The 15,048-nt window shown below is 39.1% G+C and overlaps 1 protein-coding gene across 1 annotated transcript in view; it reads right to left on the reverse strand.

Moving 5' to 3' along the window:
• Positions 1-876: 876 nt before the first annotated feature.
• LOC127635473 (guanine nucleotide-binding protein G(z) subunit alpha-like) overlaps positions 877-15,048 on the reverse strand; it is a 57,342-nt gene continuing 43,170 nt past the window's right edge. The window contains exon 3 of the mRNA XM_052115560.1: positions 877-4,376. Coding sequence (XP_051971520.1) covers positions 4,032-4,376 — 345 coding nt within the window. The 3' untranslated portion in view covers positions 877-4,031. The remainder of the gene's footprint in view (positions 4,377-15,048) is intronic.

The following is a 15,048-nucleotide window of genomic DNA, read 5'->3' on the forward strand; positions in this document are numbered from 1 at the left end:
AAAGACGGAGAAGACATTCCTAGGATGCAGAAGTTACACACTGAATTCATGTGGATAAATTGCAGTGATAGCACTCAAATACATTTATGTTCAAAGGTTTTATGACGAAAGCAAATTATTGTCACTCAGAATTAGTTTCAGACTGCAGTCTAATAATTATTGGTGTAAACATTTGATGAGGCCGAAAATGCTTTAGATACTTTTATACTTTTATAATTAGGGATGCATGATATATGGGTGGCCATACTGATATGATCCAACATTAACAACTGATATTGGCAGCAAACAATATCAAGGCTGATTTCTTCCAGTGAAAACAGTATGCTGTTTTTATAAGCCTGGTGTTTCAAGTATTTCAAGCTAAAATTTGCAATTTCTGCGCATTTGCGTCACCAAACAGAATCATGAAAATAATCACTGTTTTCAAACCTAAATATAGATAGTCCTGCCCCAAACTCCATTGGTTGAGCCGATGGTTGCTGTGCCAGAATATTATAATAGTGCCACAGAAGTGTTACACTTAAAGGTGAAATAAACCTACAAATGGCTTAATTATCATTGTCAATGCACATTAAGCTGGGACACAAAAACAGAATTGTATTGGCATTTAACATTTTCCATACTGTCTCAACTTTTTCAGAATTAGAGTTGAATACACAAATTAATCAAATACAAATACCAGCCCTGGTTTTCATAAATGTAAAATATTATATTTATAACTGTTTGATGGTGTACTGTAAAATGCTAAATGTTTTTAAATGTTTCTCTGTGGAAATATTGTCAAACACAAGCAATTAAGTGTAACTTTGATTATTAAGAACTATGAAGCCTCACTCATCCCACACACAAGAAAACAAACCTGCAGCACAAACAACATTTGCATAATTCTGTTTATTCACTATTATTGTTCTTTTTTTACTTAATTATTTGTTTATTTGTTTCTCTCCTCTTCTTCTTTTTTTTTTGGTGGACATCCTGTAAAATCAATCATGAAGCCCTTATTTGGGTTTGTTGTTCATCTTCATAGCTGAATAGGAGGACTGTTGAAGGACCCCCTTATTCAGTCAATCATAAAAAGTTTTTTTTTTACCCCCATTGTCTCACAAAGTGTACTTTACATAGTATTTACACATACAGTGGACAGCGTCCACACCAGAATAGAAAGATTTTGCTCCTGTCTCCCTTACTCATCCCTCTCTCTTTTTCTTTTGCAGACAGATTTTGGAGTGTACATCCTCTTTTAATGTTTTTGTGCCACGTTTAGGTTGCGCTGGATGTAGATTATTCTTTCCGCTCATAAAACTCTTTTCAATAAATAACTCTCAGGAAACAAATGTACAATCATACACAGTGTTTGACTTTGATATATATTTTTGGAGCATGTTAGTAAAACTAAAAATATATGAAAGCAAATCAAACTATAAATTATCAAAATCCCAAAGTAACAAAATCATGCATATTTTAATGTTTAAATATATATATATATATACTTTCTTGGTCTATAAAAACCAAAAAAGTAACATGACTGATGGGCCTTTTTTTAATTTACAATTATATTGGCACTGTTTATTCTTCGTCGAATCTGGAATGATCGTAATCAAACACTTACGCTCACTTCAGTGTGACACTCTCATGGAAAGAAGGACATCTGCTCTAAAAACTATGGATTACATCCTATTTTAGACAACAGGAAAACAGAACAAAAAGAAACAAGTAAATAGATAGCTTCCTTGAGGTCAGACAGCCCAAAATAATCTACAGTGTGAACTTGTGTAAAAAGTCATTTGACTCCAACGTCACACAGAGGGAGTTTTCACCTTTGGAGCAGAACCAAATGACATCAGTTTATTTTCTTTTTCTCAGATTCCCAGGATACTTGTAACCTCTTATATACGAGCATATTTTAATATAAACTCTATATATCCTCTCCAAAAGCAGCATACAGTGCTGTGAAAAAGTATTTTCCCCATGCGTATTTCTTCTGTTTTTGTGTAGCCTATATCTCATACTAAATTGCTTCATAAATTCAAACAAAATCTAACATAAAGCAAATGAAATCTGAGTAAACGCAAAATACAGTTTTTAAATGATAATGTTATTTATTGAAAAATTAAAAGGTTATCCAATACCAACAGGGCCTGTGTTGAAAAAAACGTTGCCCCCTTAGTTACTAAATCCCCAAATATATGAAACTGCATTCATAAAGGGGTTCAGCTGGACTAGACACACCCAGGCCTGATTACTGCCAGCACTGCTCACTAAAATCAACACATAAATAGAACTATTTCAGCAGCATGAAGTTGGCTAAAAGGTCTCACCCAGTAGCACACTATGCCAAGGTTGAAAGAAATTCCAGAAATGATGAGGAAAAAAGGTGATTGAAATACATCAGTCTGGGAAGGGTTACAAAGTTATTTCAAAGGCTCTATGACTCAAAAGAACCAAAGGGCCATTATCTCCAAATGGAGAAACCTTCCCAGAAGTGGCCGACCTTCCAACATTCCTCCAAGAGCACAGCGACGATTCTTCCAGGAAGTCACAAAAAAAACAAGGACAACATCCAAGGAACTGCAGGCCTCTCTCACGTCAATAAAGTTCACTGTTCATGACTCCACTATCAGAAAGACACTGGGCAAAAATGTCAACCATGGAAGTGTGGCAAGGTGAAAACCACTGCTAACCCAGAAGAACATTAAGGCTCGTCTGAATTTTGCCAAAACACACCATGATGATCCACAAACCTATTGGGAGAATGTTCTGTGGACTGACGAGTCAAAAGTGGAACTGTTTGGAAGACAGGGGTCCTGTTACATCTGGCGTAAATCAAACACAGAATTCCACAAAAAGAACATCATACCTACGGTCAAGCATGGTGGTGGTAATGTGATGGTGTGGGGATGCTTTTGCTACTTCAGGGCCAGAGCAATAATTGAAAGATGATTTCTGCTCTCTACCAGAAAATCCTAAAAGAGTATGTCCGGTCATCTGTCTGTGAGTTGAAGCTCAAGCACAACTGGATTATGCAGCAAGACAATGATCTAAAGCATAGGAGTAAGTCCACCACTGAATGGCTAAAAAAATGGCTAAATTTAAGTTTTGGAGTGGCCTAGACATAGTCCTGACTTGAACCTAATTGAGATGCTGTGGCAGGACCTTAAACAGGCAGTTCATGCTCAAAAATCCTCAAATGTGGCTGAACTAAAGCAGTTCTCCAAAAAAGAGTGGACCAAAATTTCACCACAGTGTTGTGAAAGACTTATCTCCAGTTATCGGAAGAGTTTGGTTGTAGTTTTTCTGCTAAAGGTGGCACAACCAGCTATTAAGTTTAAGGGGGCAGTTCGTTTTTTCAAATTGGTGATATAGGTGTTGTATACATTTTGCATCATAAAAATATATATATATTAAACTGTATTTTTTGTTTACTCAGGTTACCCTTGTTTTATCTTGTTTGAAGATCTAAAACAATTTAGTATGAAAAATACACAAAAATAGAAGAAAACAGGAATACTTGAATCAGGCAAATCAAAGTCCCTAAAAAGAAAGACAAAACTAAATGGATGGTACGGAATCCCTTCAGTTTCTCAAGAGAGGGATGGAAAGATCTTTCAAGTGTTTCCAAGTCAAACAGGTGCTTGAGAGATGATCCCAAAGTCTGTTGTGTGTGTGTGTCTACATACTCACATGTCCAGTGCAAACACCTTTATACTAACCTTGTAAAATCTGCCTTGACCTTTTAAGGGATAGTTCACCCAAAAATTTAAGTTCTGTCATCATTTCATTACCAGCACATCTGTCTTTCTTCCATGGAACACCAAAATACATTTTAATATTTGGGTGGACTATTCCTTTAGTTGGACATTGATAAATCTAGCAGGATGGCAGCATGTAGCCCTTTCCTCTGGGCCTCATCTCAGTTTCCGGTTTTGACATACGTTTGTAAGGGAACCCAGGCAGATCGACAGGCAGGTGTTGTCTTTCACGAAGGGTTATTGTTTGCCGTGCCTGCACCCCCCGTCCCCCATCCCCTTGTCCTAGCACAATCCAATGTACTTCAGATTGTTTTGGATGATCACGTCTGTCACAGCATCGAACACAAACTGGATGTTGCTGGTGTCAGTGGCACAAGTGAAGTGCGAGTAGATTTCCTTGGTCTCCTTGTTGCGGTTGAGGTCCTCAAACTGTCGCTGCACGTAGACGGCCGCTTCTTCGTAGGTGTTCTGGCCTTTGTAGTCGGCGAAACAGACCGTCAACGGAATACGTTTGATCTTCTCGGCCAGCAGGTCTTTCTTGTTAAGGAAGAGGATGAGAGAGGTATTGGTGAACCAGTTGTTGTTGCAGATGGAATCGAACAAACGAAGGCTCTCCGCCATGCGACTCTGTTAAAGAATTTGTGAGAAACAGAAAGAGAGGGGATGAAATGTTTAGTTGATACACTAACAAAGGTGTACATTGCCAGATCTTTGTCTATAGCTGTATTCTGAACCAAATCTACTCACTCAGTAATCTGATGGATGATAAAATGTTAAATTGCAGGGAGAGAGATCACATAGAAGGACTTGTAAACAAAACCTACCTCCCTACACTTAACCTTAAACCTAAACCTAACCAATATTGTAATAAAAGCTAATGTGAGATAAAAAAAAAAAACACAATTGCTGAAGCAACCATGCCATTTTTGGCACTTCTATGACAATTTAGGCTCACGTGTTGACTTGTGCTCTTCAGGACACATACCCCTTTCCTTTGCATCGCCAGTGTAATGCTCTTTCAGTTGAGCTACCGTGCAATTGGATAACATTCAAACAAACTTGTAAATGTAGTCGGTTATGCAATGCAAAAAAAAAAAGTGCCTTGAGATTGCTTTGCAATAAAAATCACTATATAAATTGAAATTATTATTATTAACATTACAATGTATCACCGTACAAGTCATGCACTATAGTAAAAGTGTTTTAATGTCACAAGATAGCATTGTGTGAGAAACAGGGCAAAAAAGTACATGTTTATGAATTGATAATCTGCCATTTTACTAGTGATTTGTGTGAAAGGGAATGAAAGTCATTGCTGTTGTAGTATTCCTTTCACCAGGAAAGTGCTGCGATATGTAACAAGCCATGAACAAATCATTCTGCAATAATGTAGGTATAGTAACATGATTCATGAGTTTACTTGCTACTAAGTGCCTCAAACAAAACAAAAACAAAACTTGACTTGATGACTTCAAACATTCGAAGTTGATAATTTCATCCTCAAAAGTGCTCATAGGCTACGTTCCCACAGTCGGTGTTCGGGATTGACAACCAGATTTACTTGCATGTATGAGTCTTGAAATGCCCTGATCATAACCACTTACAGGTGCAGTTCGAATGCTCTCTGTATGAACGACCAACTGAAGTCACAACCGTATTCTAACAGCTGTAACCATAGTGACGGTGACTAAAAGATGGCAATGTCTATAACACCGGCATGTCTTATCATAATTGCTGCCTTGTTATTAAGTAAATGAGTCCAATCGAGGTGCAAGTTTATCCATCAGATCATAATCAACCAACAGTGGCTCTGAATGCTTTTTAACCATGTGCACATCCCAACCATTTACCTGCTAATTTTGCATTACACAGTGAAACAAATGTTATTTCAGACACAACTGTTCTTCAATACATATTTCTCTTTCTGAGAAAAAGGAGTTAACACAACTAAATATATAAAATCACAATACTTACAAAACCCCAAATACTTTAAAAATCGCAAGACAAATTAAATCTGCAAGTAAATATAATTTTAACACGGGAGGTCTGTTGACATTTGCCACAATAATTTATTAGCACCCCCTCTGAACCATTAAGCCCCCCCCCCTTAAAATCCTGGAGCCACCACTGGAGGCCATAGTGTAAATTCGGTAACTTTATTTCCAAGCAGACTGAAAAAAAAGACACATATGATCCCAAAACAACTAATCAGATTAAATTTTGCAAGATCGACAGAGTTATTTCCCGTTCTTGTGTGTAATATGCATCAGGTGGTCAGAGAACAGATTGTGGGCGATCCGTGTGCGTGTCGTCTGGGACTATAACAAAGCGATCTGGCTCACTCGAGGGGGAAACCTCTGGAGATGAAATCTGTGGCACTTTAACCTTCAATAGAATAAAGAGGGGAAACACATAAAGTTCATGGAGACACTCTAGGTCTAGACGATGGGCTGAATATCTATGGAGATGACCCAGTGTAAGGGCATCGTGACAGCAGTGCCATTTATTGTTGTGGCAACAGAGTACAGATGTCTTAAGTAACACAAAAAGCTTCGCTTTAACTCCTTACCCCAAACAATCACACAAAATAGACTCATAACATGCTCTGAAAGGCAAGCATTACTATTACTATTGCTCACATTTGTAAGATAGGGGTCTGAACAATCTGGCGGACGATAAAACCAGCAGAAAAACTGTTACAAAAACTTACATTTAAGGAGGGTCCTGAGCCATAACTCCATAGAGACTTAGGAGTAGACTTTGTTGACTTGGGCCTTAGCCACCCAACTAAACAACCTACAACCAAAAAGCTATGCCATATTCAAAAAAGATTACATATGTTCCAATTAAACTCTTCTTTTCATCTAACATTTTGATTGCTAGTCACATTTGATCATTTGGAAGGTAAAGCATATCCTAACATCCTTTATATGAAATTTAGAATGACTTGGTGACCAGAAAACCGACATTCTGTAAATATTAAGTATGGGTCAATCAATAGTAAATGTTCAGTTAGCTAAAATATGTACAACTTCTATATGAAATTATCTCAAAGATGAGCTTCCAAATGAGTATGAACAAACTGTAGATTTCCAAAGAAATCCTAAAATGATTACTTAAAAGACGATAACGCAACAAGTCAGAACAGAACCAACAAGCTAATGCCACTCACTCAAATCGATTTCAACAAGCATAATATGGTTAACTGAGGTTATTAACCTCAATTTCTATGGACCTGCTGAGTTCCCAATCTAATTAAATTAGTCACCTGCCCATGTTCAATTACCTTGCTGTGTTTGCCAGGGTAATGCCCATAAAACAAAGGCACAGGACAGGATGTAAATAACACCCGTGAAATGAGCAGAATTGTTTTGTTGGCGACATTAGCAGTGCTATTTATGATACAATCTCCCATTCAAGTATACTCTTTAAGTATATGCCGTTTGTAAAGGATTAGTACACACAAAAATAAAAAATTCTGTCTTTTGTAACCTCATATTGTTTCAACCCTGTATGACTTTCTTCCATGGAATACAAAAGCTAGATTTTAGACTGAATGTTAGGGGTTGTGAATAAATGATGGCAGAATTTTTATATATTCTACCCCTTTTAATATTTCAGAGCTATGCCAGGAGGTTAAAGTGTTTACTACCAAGTCCACAAGACCACAATTTAAGAAGTCACCTTTAGTCTACAAGAAAAAAATATTAATTTAATGAGGCGAATTCACTATATCTAGCATCATAAAGTGTCATCAGAAACAAGGGGTTGTCCCTAAAGTAAGTGTATAGTCCCTTCAGATAAAAGTGTCTGCTAAATTACTAATTAGTGAATCATATGTTGTAAACTGAAATCAGTACACCATACATTCTTGATCTTCTCTAAGAACATTCAAAACGTTAGTACGACGCTAAGGTGTTTTGAATGGTTGCCAAGGCATTTCTATTTGTTTGCGAAGGCTTTCTGATTGGAGTTTAAATGTTGCTCTGCAGTTACTAGTCTGTTCTGGGTGGTTGCCGGTTACGATCTCCAATGAGATGAGGACCCAAATGCTGGAGATGGAGGCAAAATACATTTTATTTAAACTCATGATAGAGTAAACTTATCAAAATAAATTTGGCCACAAGACTGTGTCAGACTGTGACAGTACCCCTCCCCTGATGGACACCTCCTGACATCCACAACAGGCAAACCAACACAAGAGGGAATGATCAGGGAGGGAGGGTGGGAAGAAAGAAAAGACATGGAGCATGAGTGTCCGGATCCCGACACCAGAACAGAAACCAAACTAGACCGGAGATTCAGGATCCAGACACCATGCTCTGAACATGAAACACCAAACAGACAGAAGAGCAAATGTTAAAGAAACCAAACTCAATGCCGTGCCCTCACACAGAGACAAAAAAAAAAAAACAGACAGATAGAGCACATGGCCGGGAGAAAAACCCTGAGCCATGTGCTTAACACAAACACAAACTAGACAGGACAAGGAGTATGAGTGTCCAGATCTGGACAAGAGGATCCATACCCCATGCTCCGAATATGAACCACAAGACCGACCGAAGAGCGCATGGCAGGGAAACCACAACCCAAAGCTGTGCGCTCACACAGGGACAAAACAAAACAGAGGCAGGGTTGGGTCCGGCAGCCTGGGGGAGGCCTCAGGGCAGAGGTCTGGTCTGGTGGCCAGGGCGGAGGCCTCAGGATAGAGGCAGGGTCCTGTGGCCTGAGCAAAGGCATCAGGGTAGAGGTGGGGTCTGGCGGTCTAGGAGGAGGTTTTAGGGAGGGAACAAAGGAGGAGAGGATGATGGCAAGGACCGAGAGGGCAGCAGACTGGGTGGCAGCTGCTGGACTGGGGTCAGGAGGGAAAGGAGTCATTGGTGTGGTATCCGACAGTGCTGTGGCCGCTGGGAACTGGACTGACTCAATGACCACAGGGAACTGGGCAGGCTCGTAGATGACCACAGTGAACTGGGCAGGCTCATCGACAGCATCGGGCAGCAGCGGGTTCCTCCGCCTCCTGGTGGACAGCAGCAGGCTCCTCTGCCTCCATACTGTCAGCCGCAGTGGGCTCAACTGGTGGGCAGGGCTTCTTCCTTCTCCTCCTCTTCTTCTGAGGTGTGGAAGGAGTGGCCGAGGCATCCACTTCTGTGTGGGGGGTACAATCATCCTTAGGTTTTGGTTAGGATTGGAAGTCCTCCAAGGCACAGGCTGTGATGAACTCATCCCACTTCATGCCTAGCCTTGAGAAGTCTCCCCCACCTTCACACCCATCTGGGACACAAGATTTAATGGGTTCAGTCAGACCTGCCTTAAAGATCAATAAGGCAGGCCTAATTGGATCCCAGACACGAGGATATGTCAAAACCTCTAGGGCATAACCCCACACGGACTTGTCCTCCTGCCATACACCGCTCAGCTTCCTCACGTGCTCAACACACTGGTGTGCAGGAGAACCAGATTTATTAAATAAAAATTCATCTCTGCTGGTTCCATCTGTGGCTCATTTGTTATGTTATAATCACCAATAAGATGAGGACCCAAATGCAGAGATGGAGGAAAAATATGTTTTATTTAACAGAAAGACAGAATACAAACAAAAAACTCTCACGATGGAGAAAAATTATCAACATAAATTTGTTCACAAAGCACTAAACCAACAAAAAAAGGACAAGAAACTATCCAACCGGAGAATCTTTAAGCAAATGAAACGACAAGACAGGGAACTACAAACACGAACTCACAAAACAAATGAGCAGGGAACACAAGGCAGAGGAGAGTTTAAATAAAGGAGAAAATAAAGGGACACAGGGGCTGCAGATCTGTTAAATGAGCTATGCAACCACTCTTGAGAAACAAGAGGGAAAAACACTGACACACACAGACATGGCACACACAGACATGACTCCAACTCCAAACATAAAACATAGGATACATCATATGCCATTGCCTAAACCTTGGACTTATGGTAGACCTCACCGAATTACCGGCCGGTTGAACTGCAATGCACCTCACTGATCTCTGCCTACATCACCTTGGTCTAATGATGGACTACACTCTTATAATGGAATACATAGTCTATCAATTAATTGCCAACAAAACCCTTCATCAGCCAACTAACAAAGGACAATGGATCTATGTGAACTTCTGCAGTAAATCCAGAATGAACTTCAAATACATTATTCATTAATTTTACAGTTCTTACAAAATATTTGTTTAAACACTGACCCTTAACACTTACTTAGTTTAATAATAATGGGCTAAATAGTCTCTGAAAAAGTATATACCCCAGTCTCTGTGATATTCTGGCTGCTAGAGATGGCTTGAGTCGGTCCTTCAATACATAATCGTCCACCAGGAGAAAATCTAATGTTTGATAATTTAGAAATGTAATAACACACTTTTCCTCAACAAGCCACATGATATGATTTATGCATTCATGTCCATAGTACAATGATCCAGGATAAGTTAAGCATCCAAGATCAATCCTTAGAGTTAGAGGTTAGAGCTAAGTTGTCAAAATTCCTAACCCTAAGCATGATCAATAGTAATAGTGTTACTTCCCATAGCAAGTACTACTACATAACTTTGAAATATGTAAATATGCAGAGTTTGAATAAGTATATGAAACAAATGTTCAGTACAGCATTTACAGTAAGTGGTTTACACCCCACCCCCACAGCATGAGCTCCAATGGTTTGAGGCACATGGTTGGGATGAGCAGCTTGTGACCGAGGTAGGAATCTGATATGAAGACTGGTTTTCTGTTTAAAAGGTTACACAAAACATCCTCACGCTTTAAGCAAATCACAAGATCTTCTACAAGAGAGTGAGTGAAATGGAGAGAGTGGATTAACATCTGTAATATAATAGAAAATTATGAAGGAATATACTTGGATTGTCGAAATTTGTCTTCTTCCTCTGCACTCTTTCACCAAAAGCTGTTTCCTAAATGGTGACCAAACTTTTACCAAGTTGAACGTGTTCCTGGATCAACATCCTTGTCCAAGATTTAAGGGTTATATTGTGGTCACACTAGACTTCTCGCTCTATTCACTTTCATTCATACACACGAATGTGGAAGAGCGGAAACTTCAGCATGTGCTTTGGACCAAAGTTTGGTCAATTCTGAACTGGGAATTGATGCACTAAAAAAGATGTTTTACCAATCGAGAATCGATAATCTATTCAGGTTCAAGTCCCGCCTGTGTCATGTTCCCATCCCTTACCACTTTCTCTCTTTCACTTTGATTTCCTGTCCTCCCTCAACTGTCTGTCAATAAAAAGATGAAAAAACCCTCCTCCACACCAAAATAAAATCATTAGCGAAACTAAGGCAAGAAACATACTTTACGCAAATATGCGTACACAGATATGAGCACTCGGCCAATGCATATCCAACACGAGGTCCAGCTGAACATGATAAATGTGCATTCTGACATTACTACGGAGGTAACAAACTTACTCAAGGGGGCGATATATTTACCTGCAAAAGTTTGTGCCATAAAACCGGATATGTTATTATTCTGGTAAGTTGATATAAATATATTTACTTGAATTTACTTGCTCGGCAAGATTCTCCTGTTGCTCTGCCATGAGAGGAGTTGACTTAAAAGAGCGAACTCACCGTAGAAGTGCACATTTCACACATTTCTATGCTATAGCGGCCCTTGTGGCAACATTTAGTTTGCAATGCCAACTTGCATTGAGTTATGAATTGTGATCATTTTGGAATGCAACTACGCACAAACTCAAGCTTGCAGAGCTAGAGCTGTCTCCGTACACATACTTGCATTTCTGCCTTAAATATCACCTCTTGGCTAAATATACATTTAGAATAGATGGTATGTTCTAACATTTAGAATGTGCTATTTGTAATTTAGTAAAAAAGCCATAAAGCATGATATCACAGTCCGTTGCCAAGTAATTTTGCCTAATCAAAGCCTTGTGTTGGCAGTGGTTGGCGCTTCAACAATGGCTATGTCTCGTTTGGAAGGCCGCATGCTAGGTAGGACGTGTCCTTTGAAGGCTGCAGTATACTGAGCATCCTCCTTTAAACAAGTCTCGTTCATCATAGGATGAAGGGAAATGGAACGTAACATGAACTATGACTCTTTAACTCATTAACAAGCGTGAACACTTTGAGTGCGAAGGGAACTAATTCCCTTTGGAAGGGAATGTATGAGGTACATTTTAGGAGAGTTATAATGATGTATAGAGAAAATAAGATAGATATTACAGGTGTAATTTTAGTCGAATACTTTATTTTAATGATATATTAATATAATTATACATATTAAATACCCTGCACCCATCTACTGAGGTACTTCAAATTGGGAATTAATATTACTTGCGTTTGAACATCATATTTACGGGCAAATTGGTGTTATATATATTTTTTTTACATTTCTGTTGAAGCAAAGAATTGTGGGTTGTGAGTGCCCACAAAAGATACAACTCATGCATCCTCCGAATTCCTGTGAAAGAAGGTTGCATTCAGATGCTGCATTCGAAGTGTCCTACTCACTTTTCTGAAACGAGACAGCCACAATGACAAATGCAACCTCCAGAGGACATAGCCTTCCAAACGAGACACAGCCAACATTCTTATCAGCCAATCATTTTCTCTCAATTTTACGGTAAGTTAAGAATAAGGTTAGGACTTTCGTAGACAGGAATGTATTTCCAGGACCAACCAATGATCCAGGTACACGTCCCACTGTTACAAAAGCACAGTTGCCGTTACAGATTACGTGCTGTGCATGAAGTGACATAATAGACAGAGATATCTTGTAGGGTGAGTAATCTTCCTTGATATTCATGATCAGGTACTTGTCATTATATCATCAAATGTAAGAGAAATTCCAAGAGAAACTGTTTAATCTTTGAAAAACTAGTGCCCATACATTTGGTTATTTAAATGAAAAGATCTCTTGGAAACACGGGTAAACTTCTGGAACGTCTGGCCGGCTGTTGACTGTGAGCTGTTGGGATTTGCGAATATCCTAAATGTGTACTCATGTTTTAGAGGTGCTTCCACAGTCCTGCAGAAAGCGCTTGGCAGTGAATTGGGCTTTCTAAAATCAGGTCATACCATTAGCCAAACTTCCCTGCAGGTCTCAGGGTGTCCATTAAGCAATCTGCCAGTGCAGGGGACTGGGTGGAAAGCTCGGGTTGTTTCTGACGAAGATTATCTCCAGAGTCAAGAGTCAGAGAGAAGGGAAGAAGGAAGGTAGCCAGAGGGAGGGGATACCCCAACCGAGACACAAAGCGCAGCTTGATGCCAGCCCTCTCTATGTGTGCTCCAGACACAAGCCTTCATTAGGCTTAAATATTAATAAGGAGGTTAAATGGTGTATTAATACTTTGTTTCCTGTAAATAAGGCTTGTTGGATTGAGACGTCACACTCCAGAAAATCAATTTCATTGAAGCTCAGTGGAAATTACTCATGTCTAGTCTTCTAATAGCCCCAGCAGCAATACGGGAGGACTGTAAAGTATATTTACACCATACCTGCTCGTAATTGTCATGATTTACGCCTCACATTCATCTTCATTCTTTATCCTGCCCCCTCCCACCCTGTTTCCATTTCCTTTTGTTGAAGATAAGAACATTACACAAAGATTAGTTGTATTATTAACTTAAAGTAGCACTCCTCAATATCATCTCTTTTTCATAAAATGATTTTTTGAGTTTTTTATTTTAAAACTATTTGTGACATTTTTTGAAAAAACTCAACAAGCTATTGTTTCTCAATACTGGAAGACTAAGACAGCTGTCAAAGACTGTGAGTTAAACATTACACCTTTCTTTTATTTATTTCCTTTGTTTAAGAACATTATGTATTCAGAATTCATGTAAGATTAGCAGTGTTAATTTCCACACAGTTTTTGATTTGAAAAAAGTACATATTTTAGTTGATAATCATGTGCAAAATGATAAAAAAATATACCAAATTTGAACAGACAATACTTTAACCAAATATTAAAATGCTCTGACAAATGTATAAACTGCTTACAATTATTTAAACATGTATCAAACATTTTAAAGTTAAATATGTTTAAGATATGATACAACATGTGAAAACTGTCCCAAAACCTGAGCTACTAAAACGATAGTGTGGAGAGGGACGTTAATGATACGTAACACCTGTGTAATGTTACAGTGACTGCAGAGATGGGCTTTGAAAGGCAGCGAGAACGCCAGTGAGGGAGAGAGTCAGGAACAAGGAAACCCCAAAGTTGTGATGCTGAAGCGTATTAAGTTGTGATGCTGAAGCATTTTAAGCTGTGATGCTGAAGCGTTTTAAGCTGTGACGCTGAAGCGTATTAAGTTGTGATGCTGAAGCGTATTAAGTTGTGATGCTGAAGCGTATTAAGCTGTGATGCTGAAGCGTATTAAGTTGTGATGCTGAAGCGTAGTAAATTGTGATGCTGAAGCGTTTTAAGCTGTGACGCTGAAGCGTATTAAGTTGTGATGCTGAAGCGTATTAAGTTGTGATGCTGAAGCGTATTAAGCTGTGATGCTGAAGCGTATTAAGTGTGATGCCGAAGCGTACTAAGTGTGATGCTGAAGCATATTAAGTTGTGATGCTGAAGCGTATTAAGTTGTGATGCTGAAGCATATTAAGCTGTGATGCTGAAGCGTATTAAGCTGTGATGCTGAAGCGTATTAAGTGTGATGCTGAAGCATATTAAGTTGTGATGCTGAAGCGTATTAAGCTGTGATGCTGAAGCGTATTAAGTTGTGATGCTGAAGCATATTAAGCTGTGATGCTGAAGCGTATTAAGCTGTGATGCTGAAGTGTATTAAGTTGTGATGCTGAAGCTTATTAAGCTGTGATGCTGAAGCGTATTAAGCTGTGATGCTGAAGCGTATTAAGTTGTGATGCTGAAGCGTTTTAAGCTATGATGCTGAAGCGTATTAAGTTGTGATGCTGAAGCGTTTTAAGCTATGATGCTGAAGCTTATTAAGTTGTGATGCTGAAGCATTTTAAGTTGTGATGCTGAAGCTTATTAAGTTGTGATGCTGAAGCATATTAAGTGTGATGCTGAAGCGTATTAAGTTGTGATGCTGAAGCGTATTAAGTTGTGATGCTGAAGCGTAGTAAATTGTGATGCTGAAGCGTATTAAGTGTGATGCTGAAGCGCTTTAAGTTGTGATGCTGAAGCGTATTAAGTTGTGATGCTGAAGCATTTTAAGCTGTGATGCTGAAGCTTATTAAGTTGTGATGCTGAAGCGTTTTAAGTTGTGATGCTGAAGCTTATTAAGTTGTGATGCTGAAGCGTATTAAGTGTG

Source organism: Xyrauchen texanus, chromosome 43 (genome assembly GCF_025860055.1).
Source record: "Xyrauchen texanus isolate HMW12.3.18 chromosome 43, RBS_HiC_50CHRs, whole genome shotgun sequence".
Taxonomy (NCBI): domain Eukaryota; kingdom Metazoa; phylum Chordata; class Actinopteri; order Cypriniformes; family Catostomidae; genus Xyrauchen; species Xyrauchen texanus.